Source organism: Carcharhinus amblyrhynchos, chromosome 6, assembly GCF_965287045.1.
Source record: "Carcharhinus amblyrhynchos chromosome 6, sCarAmb.v2.hapA, whole genome shotgun sequence".
In the NCBI taxonomy this organism is placed as follows: domain Eukaryota; kingdom Metazoa; phylum Chordata; class Chondrichthyes; order Carcharhiniformes; family Carcharhinidae; genus Carcharhinus; species Carcharhinus amblyrhynchos.
This window is the reverse complement of record NC_137329.1, coordinates 89,529,952-89,552,855: the sequence shown is the minus strand read 5'-3', so window position 1 is coordinate 89,552,855 and position 22,904 is coordinate 89,529,952. Positions and strand designations below refer to the sequence as shown.

General features: G+C 41.9%; 2 protein-coding genes across 2 annotated transcripts in view; one reads left to right on the top strand and one right to left on the bottom strand.

The window, feature by feature from the left end:
- The window catches only part of wnt5b (wingless-type MMTV integration site family, member 5b), a 120,131-nt gene that overhangs the window by 64,117 nt on the left and 33,110 nt on the right, over window positions 1-22,904 (bottom strand). The gene's annotated exons all lie outside the window — the stretch shown is intronic.
- Window positions 2,627-5,839, top strand: LOC145344089 (F-box/LRR-repeat protein 14). The gene has a single exon (XM_080190912.1). It carries the CDS (start codon window positions 3,724-3,726, stop codon window positions 4,924-4,926), a length of 1,203 nt encoding a protein of 400 aa, XP_080047038.1. The 5' UTR covers window positions 2,627-3,723; the 3' UTR covers window positions 4,927-5,839.

Sequence of the window (22,904 nt, the reverse complement as noted above, 5' to 3'; positions counted from 1 at the left end):
GCTTGTACTCGTTGGAGTTTAGAAGAATGAGGGGAGATCTCATTGAGATGTATAAGATGATGAATGGGATGGATAGGATAGAGGTGGAGAGACTCTTCCCGCTCAAAAAAGACAGTAGGACTAGGGGGCACAGCCTCAAGATAAAGGGGGGGTGGTTTAGAACGGAGTTGAGGAGGAACTTCTTCACTCAAAGGGTGGTGAATCTCTGGAATTCTCTGCCCGTTGAAGTGGTGGAGGCTGCCTCGCTAAATATTTTTAAGATGCGGGTTGATGGGTTTTTGATAAGAGAGGGGATTAAGGGTTATGGGGAGAGGGCGGGAAAGTGGAACTGAGCCACGACAGATCAGCCATGATCTTATTGAATGGCGGGGCAGGCTCGAAGGGCTAGATGGCCTACTCCTGCTCCTATTTCTTATGTTCTTATGTTCACCCCACCCCCCCTCCAACCCCCCACCCCACACCACCCACCCCCCAGTCCCCCCACCCCACACCACCCACCCCCCCAGTCCCCCCACCCCACACCACCACCCCCCCCAGTCCCCCCACCCCACACCACCCACCCCCCCCAGTCCCCCACCCCACACCACCCACCCCCCCAGTCCCCCACCCCACACCACCCACCCCCCCAGTCCCCCCACCCCACACCACCCACCCCCCCAAGTCCCCCCACCCCACCCCACACCACCCACCCCCCCACCCCACCCCACACCACCCACCCCCCCATCCCCCCACCCCACCAACCATTAGCGTCCTCGGCCCAATTTGAAAGGAGTGCACACGTGCTCTGATAAGACACTGGTTGCTGTCTCCTCCCCCGCCTCGTCCCTCTAAAGGCCCCACAATGTCTTCAGTCCTTTTTTTAAAGTTAACTCTTTGATGTTAGCAATGTTCGAAATGATAGCATGACTGTAGTTTCACACCTTAATCACAACGAGTTTCTTCTATATTGGCTGGAGTTAAGGAGCAGCTCTTCAAACAGTAAAGAACATTTATTATGTGGTCTGTGGTAATGTATCCAGGATGTAAGTTCAAGATATTATGAAAACTGACGATTTGATATGAAATACAAATTTGTTTCTGTTAAATCACAATTGATAAAGGAAAACAACACATATTGTCATTAACTGGGAAATTGCATCAAATTAGGAAAATATAACTTCATTGATTTTTTTCAGGATTGTAAATCTGTATGCCCTATTTTGGGTTAAAAAAAAATTGTAATTAGGTACTAAAGCAAAGTTCAGCAGATATTGGAAATCTGAAATAAAAGCAGAAAATTCCAGAATTACTCAACAGGCCTGATGCTATCTGTGGAGAGAGAAACATTCGAGTTAAAGTTTTCTTCAGAACACACCGTTAGCCACAATTCATGTGCAGCTCATCTGACGAGTAGTTTAGCATCAAATGCTAGGAGCTGCATAACTGCAAGATGGGATCACAATTTTAGCTTCATATTGTATGGTTGACTGTGTGTCAAGTGTCCTTTTATGTTTTTAACAAAATAAACTAGGAAAAGTGAGGGCTGCCGGCTGAATCATAAAATCTGGATTTTGTAGCATTTGACCTATTTACACTCGGGAATTTGTTAAGTTTTCATTTAAGCAGAAAATAACTTGACAATGAGAAGTGTGCACACTACTGCCCCTTTGGTAGTGTTGGGGGTTTCCAGGCTTTGGGGGTTATCAGGTGAGCTTTCCAGGTATGGGAGATTCTAAGTGTGAGGAGCTGTGGAGTTGGAGGTTTCCAAATATTGGAGGTTCCAGGTGTTGGAGGTACCAGCTGAGAGCAGCTGTAGTATTGGGGGTTCCAGGTGAGAAGAGCTGTGGTATTGGATGTTTCCAGGTACTGGGGTTTCCAGGTGAGGGGAGCTGTGGTGTTGGGGGTTTCCAGGTTTTGGGGTTTCCAGATGAGAGAGCTGTGGTGTTGGGGGGTGTTGCAGGTGAGAGAAGCCGTGGTGTTGGGGGTTTCCAGGTGAGAGGAGCGGTGGTGTTGGGGTTTCCAGATATTGAGGGGTTCCAGGTGAGAGGAGCTGTGGTGTTGGGGGGTGTTGCAGGTGAGAGAAGCCGTGGTGTTGGGGGTTTCCAGGTGAGAGGAGCGGTGGTGTTGGGGTTTCCAGATATTGAGGGGTTCCAGGTGAGAGGAGCTGTGGTGTTGGAGTTTCCAGGTGAGAGGAGCTGTGGTGTTGGGGTTTCCAGGTGAGAGGTGCTGTGGTGTTAAGGATTTCCAAGTGAGAGGAGCTGTGGTGTCGGGGGTTTCCAGGTGTTGGAGGTTCCAAGTAAGAGGAGCGGTGGTGTTGGGGTTTCCAGGTATTGAGGGGCTCCAGGTGAGAGGGGCTGTGGTGTCGGGGGTTTCCGGGTGTTGAGGATTTCCAAGTGAGAGGAGCTGTGGTGTCGGGGGTTTCCGGGTGTTGAGGATTTCCAAGTGAGAGGAGCTGTGGTGTCGGGGGTTTCCAGGTGTTGGGGGTTCCAAGTAAGAGGAGCTGTGGTGTTGGGGTTTCCAGGTGAGAGGAGCTGTGGTGTTGAGGTTTCCAGATGAGAGGAGCTGTGGTGTTGGGGGGTTCCAGGTGAGAGGAGTTGTGGTCTTGGGGTTTCCAGATGTTGCGGGTCTCCAGGTGAGAGGAGCTGTGGTGTTGGGGTTTCTAGATGAGAGGAGCTGTGGTGTTGGGGTTTCTAGATGAGAGGAGCTGTGGTGTTGGGGTTTCTAGATGAGAGGAGCTGTGGTGTTGGGGTTTCTAGATGAGAGGAGCTGTGGTGTTGGGGTTTCTAGGTGAGAGGAGCAGTGGTGTCAGGGGTCTCCAGGTGTTGAGGTTTCCAGGTAAGAGGAGCTCTGGTGTTGGGGTTTCCAGGTGTTGAGGATTCCAGGTGAGAAGAGCTGTGGCGTTAAGGAGTTCCGGGTGACAGGAGCTGTGATGGTGGGGGTCCAGATGTTGCGGTTTCCAGGTGAGCGGAGCTGTGGTGACGGGGGTTTTCAGGTGTTGAGGTTTCCAGGTGAGAGAAGTTGTGTCTGTGAACCAGCAACTACAGGGTTAATGCAAAGTGAAGTGAATTGTAAGAAGTTGGTTACCTAGGGAACGATTCTTACCGTTCCATCTGGGCGAGACCAACTGTGGGCTGGAACTGTGGGGGGAGTCTGAGCGCAGTCGACAGCGCGGCTTCAACACCGGGAACCGCCTGCCGTTCCTGCCCCGAACAAAAACTGAAAGGATGAAAACGGCGGCTCAGCTCGTCCCTGGGCAGAGCGGGAGGTAGGTGTTTTGGAAACGCGGTTGTTTTTCCTCCTGCTTTTAATTTCCGGGGACACCCCCGCGATGGAAAGTGCTGCGCGCCTGCCAAGTGGGTTTGAAAAGATCAGACAAAGGCCGCAGGAAGCCCCGGGGCTGCAGGCGTGAGAGAGACAGAGCTCCATGGAGGAGGAGGAGGAGAGAGCGCGGCTGTAATCATTACAAAAAATACAACCCCGCCGCCTGCTTTTTGTTTTGCATTTTACACTAATGCAAGCCAGGGTGAGAATGCATGGGCAACCATGCCTCTGGGCCGAGGGGCCAGCCTCGTGAAGCTGCTTTTCCCGATGCAGCCGACAGCTTTTGCAGTTTGAATCCGACTGCGCAAGCAGCAGCAGGCGGGTCACGTGACGCAGTCCCGGGGATCGCGAATTGATCGATTGACCAAAAAAAAGAGACAGAGAGAAAGAGAGCGAGGGGCCAGTGGGACACCGCTCACAAACATGGAGACGCACATCTCGTGTCTCTTCCCGGAGATTTTAGCCATGATCTTCAGCTATCTGGATGTACGGGACAAAGGGCGAGCGGCGCAAGTGTGTGCGGCCTGGAGGGACGCTGCTTACCACAAATCCGTCTGGAGGGGGGTCGAAGCCAAGTTGCATCTGAGGCGAGCCAACCCTTCTCTCTTCCCCAGCCTGCAGGCCCGGGGCATCAGGCGGGTCCAGATCCTGAGCCTGCGGCGCAGCCTCAGCTATGTGATCCAGGGCATGCCCAACATCGAAAGCCTCAACCTCAGCGGCTGCTACAACCTGACTGACATCGGCCTGGGCCACGCGTTCGTGCAGGAGATCCCGTCCCTCAACGTGCTCAACTTGAGCCTCTGCAAGCAGATCACCGACAGCAGCCTAGGCCGGATCGCCCAGTACCTCAAGAACCTGGAGGTACTGGAGCTGGGCGGCTGCAGCAACATCACCAACACCGGCCTCCTGCTCATTGCCTGGGGCTTGCACAGACTCAAGAGCCTCAATTTGAGGAGCTGCCGGCATGTCTCGGACGTCGGCATCGGCCATTTGGCTGGAATGACCAGGAGCGCTGCGGAAGGCTGCTTAAATCTGGAATATCTGACTTTACAGGACTGCCAGAAACTCTCGGATCTCTCACTAAAACACATCTCCAAAGGCCTGACCAAACTCAAGGTGCTTAACCTGAGTTTCTGCGGGGGGATTTCAGACGCGGGTATGTTGCACCTATCACACATGACCAGTTTGTGGAGTCTCAACCTGAGGTCCTGCGATAACATCAGCGACACCGGCATTATGCATTTAGCCATGGGCAGCTTGAGACTGAGCGGCTTGGACGTTTCCTTCTGCGATAAGATAGGTGACCAGAGCCTGGCTTACATCGCACAGGGCTTGTTCCAGCTCAAGTCGCTTTCCCTCTGCTCCTGCCACATAAGTGATGACGGCATCAACAAAATGGCCCGGCAGATGCACGAATTAAGGACCCTAAATATCGGGCAGTGTGTGCGGATTACAGACAAAGGACTGGAGCTCATAGCTGACCACTTGACCCAGCTGACAGGCATTGATCTGTACGGCTGCACAAAAATTACCAAACGGGGTTTGGAAAGAATAACACAACTGCCCTGCCTTAAAGTTCTTAACTTGGGACTCTGGCAGATGACTGAGAGTGAAAAAGTAAGGTGAAAATTTTTGTTTTAAAAAAAACACTTAAAGAATCGCCGCCATTGCTGTCAAAACAGGAGTTTTTTTTTATTCTCCAAAAAAAATTATGACTTTATAACAGTGGTGTTCGTTTTGTTGTAAATTATACGGCAAATTATTTCCACACCGTTGCTATCAAATAAGTTGCAGTATTCCCATCCTTCAACATAGTTTTCACAGCAAAAACAAAAAGTAATTTTGATGGTGTCACTGTTTCTGGAATCTGGTTATACTTTTGTTTTGATGATATGCATATTGCTGATAGACACATTCAAGGCTACCTCGTTTTCTTTTGTGCCCTGAAATTGAGGAGTTACACAGTTTAAGGTCTGTCCTTAGAGCAACGTTTTCCCTCCCCGGCTCTGGTTGGTCTCCAGCGTTACTACCCTTTTGTTGGACAAAAAGAAATGAAAATAAAAGTTGGCTGGAAACATTTTTACAATGAATCTATGAAGCACACATGACGCTGGTTTTCGTAGACTTGGCTGCACCCAAGTCAAAAACCACCGGACTATATAGTTTTATGCAAAGGAAATAATAAACTGAAGTTGGAATCTAGACGCCTTGATCTGGCAGCTGTACAGGTTTTTTCTTTTCGGTCGACACTTAACAACAGTTATGGGGGACTTATTTTCCCTTCTTTTCAGAAATGATTAAAGCCTGTTCTACCTTAAATAGGGCGACCACGTCAAGTGAAGAATCATCGATTCCCAAGGTTTGAATGCTTGTCAGGGCCATGATGCAGAGACAGGCAGTTAGTTACTGAAGGAAAAAAAATATCCTGCTGATCAACCTATATTTGAATTGTACTGTATGTGAATTTGTAAATGATACTTAAACGTTTTATATTCTTACAGTAAACGTTAAAAAGCTGATATTTATATAATAAAGACGGGAAAATATGAAGTATGTTTTGGAAAAAAAAGTCAGTGACCCCATTGTGTGTGATCATTTTGAAAAGTACGGTGGTGGAAGTGGGCCAATGGCGCCTTGTTGTCAGTGACGAGATGTAATCGAGGGCAGCTTTATGGAGCCTTGTTCTGTCTGATCAGGTTTCCTTTTCACCCGGATGGTCTTTCTCTCTACGTTAGACACATTATCCTGCAACCTTCCAGATGATTTCTGGCGCATTTTAAATGAAGGGGGGGGGGAGGAGGGAGGAAGGTTGGTGGGTTGGGCCAGCCCCGTGCTGGAGCTGTATTGTTGGGCAAAGTTAAAAAGCTACAGCGCTCTCCTTTTCTGCTTGTCCGCTCATGCATACCTAATGGCTTAGTATGCAGCTCCCTCAGGATTCTCGGCCTGCCCAAGGTTTTTTTTTAGCATTCCTGTCCATTTCTGAGTGCGCCTAATCGGCTTTTCAAGCAGAAGCAAGCCTACTCCAAGACTAACTTACAGCAGCAGTGTTTAAAAATGAGGGTAGGGAAATTAATATTGACTGCAACTTGAACTGTGAAAGTGATTTTTATAACTTTAAAAAAGTGTTTTAAGAGTCTAGAACCATTTGCATACTTTTTTAATACACCAGATTTTTTTTTAACAAGCCAGTGTTCCGTTTTCACCTAACTAGGGATAGCAAAATATCTTTCTTAAAAACTTCGTTGAATATGACTCTTTTTAAAAAAACCCTATTTTTGTTGAGATTCCCTTGGTCTGGAATTTTCCAACCTCCATTTTAATAAACCCTCCTAAATTTACTTAGGTGGGTTTTCTTCTTAGTGGAAATGGCCTCAAACTACTAGAAGTACTTTTTTGATGCAGCCCTGAATACCATCATATTGTACATGAGGTTTTGATGGGTGATGTGCCAGTTGTCTCTTACAACTGTTCCTTCCACAATCCATCATAGATTGGTGTTGTACGAAAATGCATTTTTCAAGCTCTACATTTTTTCAATGGCAGGTCAAGTAGAACTGAAATCCTTTAAAAGGAATAGGTTATTTTTATCTTTTTGCCTATTTCTGTTTTGGCTAAATTTATCAAAAGATAAAACAAATACCATATTTTTACAATATAAATCTTGCAAGAATATAGCCAACACGCAGTCCATGTCAGAAATAAAATTTTAAGAAATAGAAGTAAATGGTATGGAGGTGGTGACACAGGACTGTAACTGCTCCTCACCATATTCCATTACACGTTTTGTAAATCAAAAATTACTAGCTGTAGTCCCTTTCCTGCTCCTCCAGTGTGAGGAATGTCAAAACCTGCTTAACACGGTAACGCGCAAACAGAATTGAGATATGATGGCAAAAAGAGGAATGTGTTGTTTTTAATCTGAGGATATCAGCCAATCTCCTAAATAGGGTATTTATGTAGTTGGATGTCAAATGCAAACTTCTCTCCAACTGGTTAAAATTATTTTCCTATCAACCACAATTTTAACTGATGTGTTTGCAAACTTTAGCATCTTCATTAGAAAAATAATTATTTAAAATTCACCACATTTAATTACCACCTCCAAGGTGAGGGTAATGGCAGTAAATAACAAATGGCATTTGTGCCCTGGACGCACTCCCATCCTTAAAAATGCCAAAAATTCCAACATTCATCTTTTTGAAGATGTTCTTCCCTCATCCCCACATAATATTTGTAAGATAATCATTATGCAAAATTGTTCATGACCTATGAGTAACAGCTTTTGTCATAATGAAATGAGTTAACACAGGGTCAGTTAACACCACAAACGTGTAGAGACCACTAACAGCCACTCTGGATTAATATTGTGTATAAAAGGGCAACATGACCACATAACCAACAGTGGGCAGGTTGTGGTGTCTAATGATACCCACAAGTTGCCTTAGAGGGATTTCAGTTAAGTCAAGTTTCATTAACCAAAGATAGATTCAGAGACAGTGAAATATACTAGATCTACAAATATTCCTTGATTACAGAAGACTTGTGTGCAGTAGGATACACCGAATGGCCAATGGTAGATCTTCATGTTATTGAAGATAGGATACGTTCAATGTCTAAAATTATGTAAAGGAGAACCTGATTGTTAAAATACAAGTTCAGTTTAAGTTTTTTTAAAAAATGCATCAAGATTAAAACAGAATTTCTTTTCCATTCCGTAATATCAGGAATGAGAAATTTCTGCCGTTTGGTGAATTTCCATTTTTCAGGGTATGGAAATACACTTTTGTAAAGACTTTTTCAGCCTCCACCTCTGTTTATGCACTCAATCTCATGCTTGAAGTCCAGGTGTAATCCATGAACTTCAAAATGTAGCGCCCCTTTGGAGTTCATGCTCAAACTCGAAATGCCAGCACTCAGCCTATGAAGATTGGGAAGGGGGAGTGTGGAGTGAGAGGGGTAGGAGGTTGAGTAAGTTGGGGTAGAGGGTGTTGAGAGGGTCTGCTGAGTGCGAGGGTGTGAGGAGAGTTGGGAAGAGGGTCTGCTGAGTGAGAAGGGATGGGAGGAGGATTGAGAAAAGAGTGCTGGGTGTGGGGAGGGGGTTTGGGAAGAGAAGTGTGTGGTGTGGGCGAGGGGCAGCTTATAACGTACGTGGAAGAGAGGGAGAGGGGCTTCAGACTCCTCTATCACCAGAGAATACGGAGAATGTGGCTGAAATCTACACGTATAAAATACATTTTTATAAAGTACTTTAAAAACACTTCACATTATGATTATGTGTTGATCTATAATAGATAAATAATTATATACTAATTGCTACTACGCTGCTTTATTGCTGTTCTGTTGCTGGCATCAGGGGTTACATTAACTTTCAGGAGTTTGGCTTTATTGTCCATCCCTAATTGTGCTTGAGAAGGTGAAATGTTAAAATGGAGTGACATTGGAAAATAGTTTGTGAAGCAGTGCTATATTCCTTTGTTTTGCATATGCATAATCCAGAATGGTCATGTTCTGTTACTGATTTGGATTTCATCCAGTATTACGTCCACTCACTGCATTGAATGCTAAAATCACTTTGGTGATTTTCTACAAACTCATTGGTTCACAGTCTTGACAGTATTGGAGGTAACCAAAGGGAAAATGATTGTTTCTACCCACATGAAGTCAAATAATTCCACCCATTTGAAATGGCCTTGGGGTATTTTCATTTCACTACAGATCATAAAAAATGCTATAATTACAAGATTCATTGTCATAAAGAAGTTCAGACTTTTTTGTCTAGGACAACTAATTTTTAAACCTCTTGCCATTCTGATCTATGTCATTTGTTGAATGATGTATGAACACAAAACAAAAAGATGACCTAATTATTTTTGTCCTGATACTGTCAAAACAGTACAAGTATAGTTTCTATATGTTAAGGAAATCTTAACTGAAACACCCAATTATTCATAAATAACAATTCATGGTATTCTATATAGTGGAAGTAAACCTGGATCATGTGGCTGTACTGTTTCTGACAGTCACATTGTATTAGTGCAAACCATTATTGAAATCTTATGGTGTGACTGCAGTGTAACATTCTCACATAAGAACATAAGAAATAAGAGCAGGAGTAGGCCATCTAGCCCCTCGAGCCTGCCCGCCATTCAATAAGATCATGGCTGATCTGAAGTGGGTCAGTTCCACTTTCCCGCTTTCTCCCCATAACCCTTAATTCCCTTGCCTACCAAAAACCTATCTATCCGCGTCTTAAATATAGTTAGCGAGGTAGCCTCCACCACTTCAACGCGCAGAGAATTCTAGAGATTCACCACCCTTTGAGTGAAGAAGTTCCTCCTCAACTCTGTTCTAAACTGCACCCCCCCCCGCCCCCCCCTTATCTTGAGGCTGTGCCCTCTAGTCTTGCTGTCCCTTCTGCGCGGGGAAAAACCTCTCCACCTCTACCCTATCCATCCCCTTCATCATATTATATGTCTCAATAAGATCCCCCCTCATCCTTCTAAACTCCCAACGAGTACAAGCCCAGTCTATTCAGCCTCTCTTCATAGCTCAACCCCCTCAACTCACGTTTTACAGGAGTGATTGAGATTGGGTATACTTCCAGTGATAAAATCAAATCATGATAAGAATTTATGTATCTATGCAAAATGTAATTATCTTGTAGAATTGTCCGAGTTACAGATTAGATTAGATTATCAATTAGATATAATAGAGATTACTAGAATACACCTTATTGGGTACTACCTTTCCTACATTTAGAGTGTTTTAGTGCAAAACACACTTTAGCAGTTTAGCCTTGTGATTTCAGATTTTCTTAGGCCATTAGAGAAATCCTCATTAATAACCACTAGATGTCTTTAGTATAATTTGAAAAATTGTACTGTTGGTATAAAATGACAAAAAAAACCTTATTTTGATGTTAGAATGACAAATCTTACTGATGAAGAATGAATCTTTGTTTTGATTTCAAAAAAAGGGCATAAATCTTCCCAGGTGTTAGTGAAATACTCAGTTCCATTACTAATCAGGCTACAGTTTGAATTATTTCTGTATCTGCTCTAATTACACAGATTGACAACCAGACATTTTGCACTTTTTTTTAAAGAAATATTTAAGTTGACAATGAAAATATACTTTGTGTTCTCACGCAGACATTTGGATATAGGTCATATTATTTAAAGGCATATTGTCAAAAGAGAACTGTATAGTTAACATGGAACAAAAAGCATCCATCTTCAATGTTGATAGGAGTTTTGAACCAACAGATTGGAACATAAGGACCTGATCTCCAAAAGCACATTCTGCTTGAAGATTACCTGAACACTGTTAAAGTCAATGGTGTAGGCAAAATAGAATATAGAATGTTGGTGTACTAGTATATTGGTCTACTGAATAACACAATGTAGGTTTCCTTGGGACAAGAGAGCAAAGACTAGTTGTTTTCTTTCAGGGTGGTTCAACTCTGAGGCTCAGAGCTTACGGTTACATGTACTCCCATTAAACAGTGCAGATAAAAGTTTCAAAAATAGTGGTAAGGGAAGAGGAATAAGGGGGGGAAACTCTTAGCCACCTGATTGGCTTCATATTTATGGGTTTTGTTGATAATTTGTTCTTTGTATTCCAACCAAAAGCAACAGCATACCTGCAAACCTGGTGGTTCAAATAGATGCAAATTAATCAGAACAAAGTGCCAGCCAACTAAATAAACATTTGATAAATCCAATCCCTCACCACATTCTTGGACTGTCTAATTATCATGATTATAGATGGTTACAACATTCTGTGGACTTGGATTCATATATAACCAATCATTCTCTAGTGAATAATTTCATGATCCAGAAATCAAAGGTCAGCTCCACAGTTACAGATGATGCATCGAAGTAGGGTGTGCCTGCTATAAAATAGGATCAAAGGAATGAAGCATTTTCAGTAATTGTGATGTTAACCAAAGTGAGTCAGTAGCTTAATTATTACAAGTTATCAAGATGACGGGAAAATAACTGCAAGGTTAACCAAATAAGGGGGAGACTCAACAAGGAGATTATTGGGTGACAATACAGGTCAATTAGTTGAGTGAGCCACTGGTAGAGTAAGTAGGTGCATATTTTCTTCCTGTTTAGTAAAAATATGAAAGTTACGATAAAGCAGTAGCATTTCCACATTATACATAGTAAAATGAATAAACAAGAAAATTGTTAGTGGTGGAAGAATGACATGGTATTCTCAGTAAATTGAAAATATTTCACTACATCTGAAGTAATTCATTTAGAGATATCGTGACACAGTATCTAGTGTGAGCGCTTTGCAAATGAATGTGAAGTAAATTGGAGATAGAGCAATATCTGGAGTTGGATGACAGACTCATTACTGAATTGGAGACAAGATAACCGCAATCTCCATTGTAAATTGGTAATAAGGTAACCTTGGTGTATTATGAGGGAATGAATTAGAGATTGAATTAGAGCAAGTGATTTTCTAATAGCTTGATAATTCTGGACCACTAGCCGTGAGTTTTCGCGCTGTCTTCCTTTCTAAATGTGTGTTGCAAATATACATATAAAATATTAAGTGTACTTTGAAGATCCAGAAATTAACTAATGTATTTTTAGGGCTAAAAGAATTTAATGTATACAAGTATATATTTTTGACTAGACTGTACCATCACATATTCTGTAATGATTAAGTCAATTTCCCCCTCATCTTGTAAAGGACACTGACCCTTGGTAGGGGATGATTCCAGAGACAGGAAACCTTGACAAATGTCAATGGGTTATTTGGCAAGACATGACCTCAGAGTTAAATCTCATACATGGACCCAGTGCCCACATGTTCATTTTCCAACAGGAATCACTGGCGAGACATCATGAGCAGGCTCCTTGAATAATTTTTTTTCCTTCAAAACAGGAGTACTAAGGAAATCCAAACAATCCATCTGAAATCAAGTTATTTTAAACAAATGGAAATCCATCCTGGTATTTAGTGTTTAGTGGCTACTAAACTAGATAGTGCCTTTACGCTCAATACTATCAAGGGAACAGTTTGTTACTGACTTACTGGGTGGGATTTTCCGGCCGCACTCGCCCCAAAGCCGGAAAATCCAGCCTGAGGTCAATGGACCTTTGCGTGGTCCATGTCCCACCCTCCAATCAGGTGAAACTGCCACTCACTGAGTTAATATAGTTTATGTTCCATCTGAAGTCTGAATGATTGTTATTTTAAGACAATTCATGCCTCTGTTACCTCTCCACTCAACTACTCCAAAACAGTTCCAGCCAGTCTCCCACATTCTATTCACTGCCTAACTAAATTCTGCAACCCATGTCATAGAATCCCTACAGTGCAGAAGGAGACCATTTTGAGCCTGCACTGACAACAATCCCACCCAGGCCCAATCCCTGCTAATCCCCCTGACACTAATGAACAACTTATGGCCAATCCACCTAACTCACATCTTTGGACTTGGCCTTGCTTGTAGGCCCATTCATTTATTACCCTGGGCTTGCTTACCAATATTGTTCCTACTTGAGCAATGCCTCAGTTTCAAAGTTCTAAACCTTGTTAGTCCTTCCATGGCCTTACCCAATAATCTCCAGCACTGACAACGATCCCACCCAGGCCCTATCCCTGTTAATCCCCCTGACACTAATGAACAACTTATGGCCAATCCACCTAACTCGCACATCTTTGGACTTGACCTTACTTGTAGGTCCATTCGTCTATTACCCTGGGCTTGCTTACCAGTATAGCTCCTACTTAAGCAGTGCCTCAGTTTCAAAGTTCTAAACCTTGTTAGTCCTTCCATGGCCTTACCCAATAGTCTCTAGCTCCACACCCCTCAGATGTCAACGCTCCTTTAATTCTGGCCTCTCAGCATCCCAAATTTTAACTGCCCCATGAATGGTGCCTGTGCCTCTAGTTGTTTAAGCCCCAAGCTTTGGAAGTCCCTCCCTAAACCTTTTCACCTCTTTATCTCTCAACTCCCTTTTAAGGTGCTTCTACATCTTTGACCAAGCTTTTACCTATCTGCCCTAATATCATCTTGTGTTGGTGGCAAATTTAATCTTCTAATGCTCCTCTGAGCATTAGAAGAGCCCTGGGACATTTTATGTTAAAGGCCCTAAAAACATTTGTTTATTAGTGGCATAAGTAGGCTGACATTAACACTGCAATAAAGTTACTCTGAAAATCCCAGAGTTGCCACACTCCAACGCCTGTTCAGGTACACTAGCTAAATGAAGGAAAGTTGTTTTGAAATGACTTAAATTAGTTCAATTAGCACAATCATAGCATTCAGTTCATGGTCATGTTAGATTCATCAATGTTTAAATTTCTATTTATTTCTGTTAAATTTATACTTAATCCAGATTCAGGTTCTATTTGAAGTTCATCCCAGTGCTATAAACTGGACTGTTTATTCACTCATGCAGAGCTTGATTAAATGCACCATTCTAGTCAGTGCTATAGGATACAACATTCTTTTTGCAGGCTCAAGCCTGTACAGACAGCTATAATTGTTTTGCAGGGTTTATACAGCAATTAGAAAGGAAGGTGTGGATAGTTACAATGATATGAATGTGAAGAAACTTAATGCAGCTCCACCTGCAATTTATACTGGCATTTGCTCAAAACTGACAGAAGCAATGAAATCTAACCCATGAGAGGAGGGGAAAGAGGTGAGAGTTGGTTAAAAATAGTACTGATCTGGCATGCATACTTGTTAATGATATATGTTACTAAATGTAGGTTGAATTTTGTCACTAATCTATATAAGTTAGTTCCTGGAAATGTTCACCTCTTGTGCTTCTTAATAATCAAAAAGCATAGAAATAATTATTTTAACCACATTACACTGTGCGCAGCTTCAAATAGAGAATTTTATTTGTGTTTGGTGGCTGAATTAGCTCCATCTCATCCTGTCATTGCTTAACTTTCTCATAGTGAAAAGGAAGAAGTGCTGAATCCCAGACCTAATGTTTGACAGCTGGGAGTGTCAGAGAACCAGACATAGTGAACAAGTCATGCCCGACAGGGAACAAAGAGAGGCATGTGGGGAGGGAGGATCAAAGCCAAGTGAAAGAGGGCAAATCCAGACAGCCACAATGGTGTCATTGGAGCGAAGCAATCTAACCTAAGGTATGAGGGGAAATAATTGTCAATAAGCAAATATTAAAATTTTACATCTTGAACAATGATTTTATCTTTCCAAATTAACAATTTTAATGAGATTGTGTTAATAAGGGAAATGACAGGGTTCAAACAGGACTTAATACTATACAACAGCATGTGTGATACTTTGGGTGATGTCATGCCCACTAGGGTTTTAACATGGTATCTATTAAAAAAAATAGTCTTTGCAAGTAAGGAATTGAAATCCAAGCAGCTATTCTTTTTAAAATTACACTGCCCCAGTAGATATAATCATACAAAACTAACAGGCAAGAAATGACCAGCTAGTACATCAAGCCTGCCACAAACAATGACGTCCAGATCATAAGAGTTTCACACTTCTTCCCTCTGCTAAAATATGAACTTTTAAATTAGGAACAGGAGCAGGCCACAGGCTGCTCTGCTTTTCAAGAAGAAAATGGCTGCTCACACTGTAACCTTCCGCCTATCCCCAATAATCAAGAATCTATTTCACTCTGCTTTGAAAACATTCAAAGGTTCTGTTTCATTGCCTACTGAGGACCTCTCCGCTATCACCTCACACTCACAGCCATGTGATCTGAAAATGTGAAAGTAGAAACCTAGGATCAATAAGGAAAAAATGTTCTGATGCTCTTAAACAATCAAAATCTATCAGGAAGATTACATGGACCATTGTAACAGGGATCATGTAACATTGAAAGAAAATCTTCCATATGAAATGACCGTTGCCCCCATCAGGAATCATTCCCGCTTACTCTTAAAGGCTTGCAGAGTTGGCAATGTATTCCAGAGATTCATATGTCTCTGGGAAATTCTTCCATGTGTGGCATAACTTCTAGTCTATTCCCACGCTTAATTTTAATTTTGTGTTCAACTTTGAGTCCTCTGGACCTCTCCAAACAGTAAAATAGGAATAATCTTTTATAAGGGATATTCCGCAGTCCTTAAATTATTTCATATACCTCTGTCAGATCACCACTAAGTTTATATTGCTTTAAAATAAGTAGGCCAAGATCCTATTTAGCCTAGTTGAGTAGATGAGGTTTTTTTTAGCTAGGAATCATTCTATTAGCTCTCTAGATCTTTTCCAAGGCCACTATATCATCCAGAATTGGGCACAGTACTGTAAACGCCGTCTGTACAGCAAGATATATAGTGTCAAAATGGTGTCCTTTAATCACTGAATACAACTCATTACTTTGCTTGATTTAGCTACAACTTATATTAGTCATGAATCTTCAGCAATCTACAGAATAACATCAAGATGTTAAAAAAAAACACTTACAACCTCTTTCAGTATTGATCTCTATAATATCCTGTGTTGGACCTACCAAAGCGTATGTTGCTACAATTATCTAAATTAAATGATTTTAGTTCATTAAATTGATAAGATGATCATTCAGGCTGTAAAATTTGTTGTGAATTTGCCTGGGGAGCATGTGTCAGTTAATGACTACATCCTATGTGACTGAAACCATGAGTCATCCCTACATGGATGACTCCATGTAGCTTCCAACATGGTTGATCAGAATATCCTCCTCCTTCTAAATTTGTGCCATACATATATATGTATCCACAGTTTAGTTCTTTAAGGTCATAACAGAGTATATTGATGAGGGAAATCTAGCAAATGGTGAATAGAGATTTTCAAAGTAGTTTGACACAGTGCCACGTAGGAGGCTTGCTAATGAAACTGGATAAAATAAATTAAAAGAACATGTAGCAGAATGAATAGGAATAGGCTAAAGGACAAAAGGACAGTAGTTTTCAATGTTTTTAAACTGGTTATCTCCTCAGATTCTGTATGCTTTTTTTAGTCAGTTTTGATGGTTAACAATAAGGTGAACAATATCAAAATTAATACATAACACAAATTAACTGAAAAGTGCCGAGAGCAGCTTAAAATTGCATGAGCAGATTGGGCAGTTCGATGTCAGATGACATTTAAAGTGAGAAATGTAAAATAATAGGGTGGAAGAATCAGGTGAGGAGAAATGGTAAAACTTTGAAAGAGAGTAGAGCGGTAGAGGATTGGACACGTTTACAAGTGGATCTGTGGAATGCCAAGTTTTATAAACAGGAACACAAAAGAAAGAGGTGATGTTAAATAGTACAAATTACTGATAAAGCTTTTCCATTTCATTGCTCTTGGCATATGCCAAGAAAATATATCAAGAAGTTCTGCACCCAGAGCACACTTCTTTTTAACCATTTTGATTGGGATTTCCTGCTGTTCACTCCTGGTCTGTGCTAGGAATAATGAATGGAGTGGAAAATCCCATACATTTTCTTCTGTTTTTGGAAGGATATGATGGAGAGTGTGCAGAAAAGAGTTATTAAGATAATTGTAGAATGATGGTCAAGATATTTGGCGGTACAGACTGGAATGGTTGTGACGTGGTAGAGAGGTAGAACTGAGGGTCTTCAGCTTGCATGTGGAAACTGACTCTGTGTTTGTTGATTATTTTACCAAGGGGCAGCATGTATAAGTGGGTAGAGAAATCGTTTCTGGAAAGGATCTGGTAAAAAAGGAATGAGTAAGAACTTCCTCATTGAAGTGAACTACAAATGAGAGGAATTGAAGGAGAATGTGTGGTCAACTGTGTCAGAGGGCTACAGAGAGCACAAGGGCATGGAGGAGAAGTAGGACAGCATGGTCATTGTTATATTATTTATAAATTAGGCCATTTCAAAGCTATGGAATGGCCAATAACATGATTGGAGAGATTCAAACAGAGAAATACAGGGAGAAATTTGTCGGGATTTGAAAAGCAACAAAATGGTCAAGGATTTGGTAGAGGAAAGAGATGTCACAAAGTTTGCAAAGATGAAAAGGTCACTGATGGCCCTGTGAACCCTGTGGAAATGATAATAGTGGTTTTCAAAATGAGAATGCAGAGACTGAGGATGAGATCATTTTAGAATGTAAGCTAGCCTGGGGCCCAGAAAAAGAAGATGGTGGTCCGCCATTTGTATGAATCAGATTGGGGGCAAGAATGAGTTGTAGAAAGACCATGAGAGAAAATAATTAGTAATTCATTGATAGGGCTTGGTGGGAAAGGGAAAAGGAAGGGAAGCATCCACACAGATGATCTCTACCTTGGTGACATAAGTCCATGAGTTCCTCACACTTATCGGAGATGAGTTAAATTAAATGGTTGATAATGGAGAAACCTTTGTTTTCCAGGATGATCCAAGTAGTAGTTTTGGCAAAGGAAAGGGTTTGATGTGATTCCAGCAGATTCAGCGATGAATAGCTAAGCCAGTTGTGCATTAGAAATCCTCAAGCCTGTGCCTCTTGCCCTATAAGGAGCAAAGATAGGCCCATTCTGAAATGGGTGGGATGAAAGTTGGTGAAAGTTTTGTTGGCGATGAGGATATATCAAGGATAACCTTAGGTAGTAAGAGAGCAAATTAATGGCAGAAGATGTATTGTTAGGCTGTCAACCCTCAAAGTAGCCTGATGAGAAGAATGAATCCCCTGGCTTAATTAATTCTCTGGCTGCTGTTGAAAGGATGCCTCTGGTTTGGTGACATCATCACAGTTACTCTCCCCCACAAGATAACTAGGCCTTACATAGGAGTAACTGTAAAAGACACAGGCCAGTGGAGAAACGGCCAGGAGTGAAAAGGAGGAGGGGGTAAGTGGAAGAAAGAACAACTGGAGGTAGAGAATGATTGGGCCTCCGCAAGGGAGCAGAGTTTGTGGCTGAGAATTGGATGTGATTGGGAAGAGACTGGGAAATGGGGTCTTGAGTTTGAGGGTTTGGAGATTACAGTACGTGCACTGGGGACAAAGGAAAGGAAGAGATACTGGGATCCAGAAATGTTCACATGAAAATGGGAAAACAAACATTACAACTGAATTACTACTCCATGAATCAACTCATTCCTACATTACAACAATGACTCCATTTCAACAGGTATTTCATTGGTTATAAAGCACTTTGAGACATCTGGTGTCATGGAAAGAGCTATATAAATGCAAGTCATTTTGTTTTTTTTTAAACTCAAATGGATAATATTTATGTCTCAGACGTTTCAGAGCCATGCTGGAAAAAAAGAAGCTTGCATGTTAAAATAATTGCTTTAATTTGGAAAAGATTATAAAGTTTTGTTTTCCATTTAGTCCTTCAAACCGCTCTATTCTACAAATTAAGTAAATGACCTGAAGTTAAGTAAAGAGGACATTCTGGAGTGAACTAACAGGAGATACTCACACTATAGACTTGTTACTGCATTCCTTTTGTGGAAGCACATGCTACATCTAAACACTCCATGATTTACCACAAGGGAAGATTCCTCTGTGCCCCAGATGTAGCAAAATCATTTTGCTAAAGAATATCTTTACAATTTCACTATACTAAGGCAACAAAGGAAATTCAGGTGTTGGCAGAATGATGTACTGTGGCTGTATGACACCTCACAAATAACACTTTAAATGGTTCTTGACTGCATTGACTGACAAAACTTTGCTAACTGCTAATTAGGCTGAAAAATCTAGGCTAAAAGCTTTGAATAAAATGAACTGATTTGTTTCAAATGCTTCTTCAGTAAGTTGAAAGTTCACTGGCAAGAATCTGATAATCTTTTCATATCTCATGAGTGAACCCAAAAATTTGGAATGGAAATCAGGCTGCATCAGTTAATGTAACTGCATTTATGAATTGGGAGGGAGCATGAATGCTCAAATCTTTGAATCCTTAAATAAACATCCAGCTTCTAGTTTAGTAGTCGAGGGGTACCTGAAATAAAAATTAAAACAGGAAAGGAAGGAAAGTCAGAATGAGGAAATTGCCTCAAGGTATAATCAATCACCACTGGGCAGTTCAGCTCGAGACAGCATTGGTAATTCAATCACTGACAACTTGCTGCAGTCTGCCATTGCGTCTCACAGATGCAGAGTAATGGTGACTGCTGCTAAACTTTACATAATTTTGCAGCTCCCGGATCACTATCTGGGAATAGGGATGCTAATCCACAATCTGAAGACAAAGTCTACATCAACATCGAACAAGCCACTATCCAACAACTACCAGCTGCATGTTTCCAGATTCGAAGGGGAGAATAAAAACCTGATATCCCATCACAGGCTGGGATTTTCCAGCCATGCTGTGGCAGTCCCTACTGCAAAATTCCATTGATTTTTAGCAGAATTGGGTAAGGTGGGGCCAGAAAATCCCACTCACAAGATAAAGTAAGTGGGATGTGTGATACTGAATGCAGAAAGTGATGCATAACTATAGGGACATGGACTATAATATGATAATATAAAATCTACATGATATTCTTCAGAAGATACAAACATTTGAATTTTCGTACCATCAAAAATCACTCAATTGGATTTATTATGATACTTCCCTTCACAGGGTTTTCTAGATGGTTTATCCCCCTGCAGTGTGTAACATCTTGTGGCCACGAATGCAGGCAGATTTGCCGCAAGTGCTCTACCAATGCTTTCATTAACCCCAATGTCAGGAAATGCGTTTGTGACTGGTTCACCCACATCTCCTGTTTTCCCACAGAGAAACATAGGGCTACCATTTTCTGCTTTCTCTTTTATTGTTTTGTGATTAGTATATGAACTAAACTCTAATTGAAGTTGTGTTGCAACTACATGTCTATAGTATTATTGATTGGGTACTGGGTACCCAGTATTATCAGGCGCAATGTCCACAACATGCTCAAGTTCTCAGAATGCCCCAGTGCAAGCAGTTTGTATGTAGTGGACTGGGAAAATTGTCTCCTTTTAAGCTGTACATCATCCCAAGGTTTTTGTGCATGATTGACATTAACACGCCTGTGCATCTAAAGTGGCCACACAATAAAGCAAATTACTCCAAATAAAAACTAAGAACACTGACTAGGAGCTGATGCACAAATTGTTGTTTCTCTTCCTGCACCTAGTAATACATAAGGTACACTTTCAACTGTTTACCTAGTGAAGTTTTTCCTGGAACTAGCCTGTTGCCAGAAGCTTATGATTTGAAGAGTGCCACTCTGCATCAAGCATGGCTGATGAGGAGTGTCCCCTCCTCTGACCACTTGCCACTGGCATTTGTTGGAATAATTTTGCAGAGTGATATTCAACATGTTTGGCCACATTATGAATGCACCTTCCATGGCCGTTAAGTCTTGGGGTGGGACTTCTGGCTCAGAGGCAGGGATGCTACCCATAGTATCACAAAACCTCCCGCTGCATAAATTGTGCCCAAGACAAATTCAAAACTCAGACTGTATGGATGTAAAGGAATGTCTGCAGAAAATAACAGGAATACTGAGTACAATTCTAGATGTACAACAATAATTTGGAATGGGCACGAAAATGAAGGCCCAGTGTTAATAATACTTCTTTCCTTCCAAGTGGTCTCCAATCTTTCCATTAGGTTTACCTAGCCCAGCTGCTCAGTTTACGCATGCTGGTCTCAAAAACAGCTGCTGCCAATACACTTTCTTCCATTGCAAATCACCATCACACCACTTCCCCTCTTCTGCCCAACATCCCCATAGAGAGTGCAAGAAGACTTCTTCTGCACTGTAGTATCAATACACACAATGATTGCAGTTTGTAACATTTATTATTAAACATTTCAGTAAAGGCCCTGACATCATCTCAGCTGTAGTACTTATGCTGAAGAACTTGCTGTATCCTTAGCCAAGCTGTTCTAGTACAGCTACAATTATGGCATCTACCTAAAGACCCAAGGCCATTACTTGGGTATGTCCTGCCCATGAAATGCACAAGAAGTCCAACCCAGTCAATTGCCAACCTATTCGCAGTCTTCAGCAAAGTAATGGAAGGGTTTGTCAATTCAATCAAGCAATACAAACTGCCAAAAACTGTTTACTGACACTCAGTTTGAATTCACACTTGTTTTCAGATTCCATTATAGCCTTGATTCAAACATGGGTAAGAATTGAATTCCAGAGGTGAGATGAGAGTGACTGCCTTGGACATTAATGTCAGCATTTGATTGAATGTGACATCAAAAGGGAGGTGGGGTGCAAAGGAGAGAAGTGGGGGGACTCTCCACTGGTTGTGAACATGCCTAGCACAAAGGAAAATGGTTGTGGTTGTTGGAATTCAATCATCTCATGCCCAGGACGTCACTGCAGGAGTTCCTCAGGAGTAGAGTCCTAGCCCAAACTATCTTCAACAGATTCATCAATGACCTCGCAATTTTGAGGTCAAAGTGGGGATAATTCTCAATGATTGCACATTTGTTCAGAACTATTTGAGACTCCTAACAAAATGAAGCAGTCTATACCCACATGCAAAATGACCAGGAAAAATTCAGGCTTTGGTTAATAAATGGTAAGTAACATGTGTGCCACACAAGTGCCAGTCAATGACCACCTCCAACAAGAGATAATCTAATCATCTTCTCTTACTGGTTAATGGAATTACCATTGCTAATTCCCTCACTGTCAGCATCCTGGGGTTACCATTGGGCTGAAACTGAACTAGCTATATAAATACTGTGGCTACAACAGGTCCAAATTCTGTAGAGAGTAACTCACCTCCTACTAAACACCTACTCACCTCCCCCAAAACACCTGTCTATCACCTATTCAGCTCAAGGTGATGGAATACTCTGCACTTGCCTGGATGAGTGCAGCTCCGGCAGCACTCAAGAAACTCAATACCTTCCAGGACTAAGCAGCCTGCTTGATTGACACCCCATCTACCAATTTAAACCTTCAGCCTCTCTACACAGTGGCAACACTGGATCCCAACTACAAGATGCACTGTAACAACTCACCTAGATTCCTCTGAAAGCACCTTCCAAACCCATGACTTCTATCTCCTAGAAAGGCAAGAGCAGCAGATATACCATTACTTGCAAGTTCCCCTCCAATTTACGTACCATCCTGACTTGGAACAATATCGTCATTCTTTCATTGCTGCTGAGTCAAAATCCTGGAACTCCCTTCCTAACATCACTGTGGGTGTACTTGTAACACATGGATTGCAGCTGTTCAAGAAGGCAGCCTACCACCACCTTCTCAAGAAAAATTTGGGATGGGCAATTTATGCTGGCCTAACCAGCAACACCCACATCACATGAAGGTATAAAAAAAACCATTGCTGAATGTCCCACCTTCAAAATCCTGGAGGTTAACACTGACCAGAAACTTAACTTCCTCATCATACAAAACAATGGCTACAAGAACAGATCAAAGTCTGGAAATTCTGTGGTAAGTAATTAGTTCCTAACTTTTTAAAGTGTGTCCATTATTTACAAGGCACAAATCAGGAGTGTGATGAAATATCTCCACTTGCCTGGATGAGAGTAGCTCCAACAATACACAGAAATCTTGCAACCAACCAGGACAAAAGTACCTCCCTCCACCATTGGTTCAGAGTGTACCACACTTAAGATGCATGACAGCAATGCTCTTTCAGTTCCTTCACCAACACTTTCTAAGCTTCTATCATCTAGAAAGACAAAGGC

Coding starts and splice junctions, on each gene's coding strand:
- LOC145344089 (XM_080190912.1), top strand. CDS start 3,724: ATGGAGACGCACATCTCGTGTCTCTTCCCGGAGATTTTAGCCATGATC.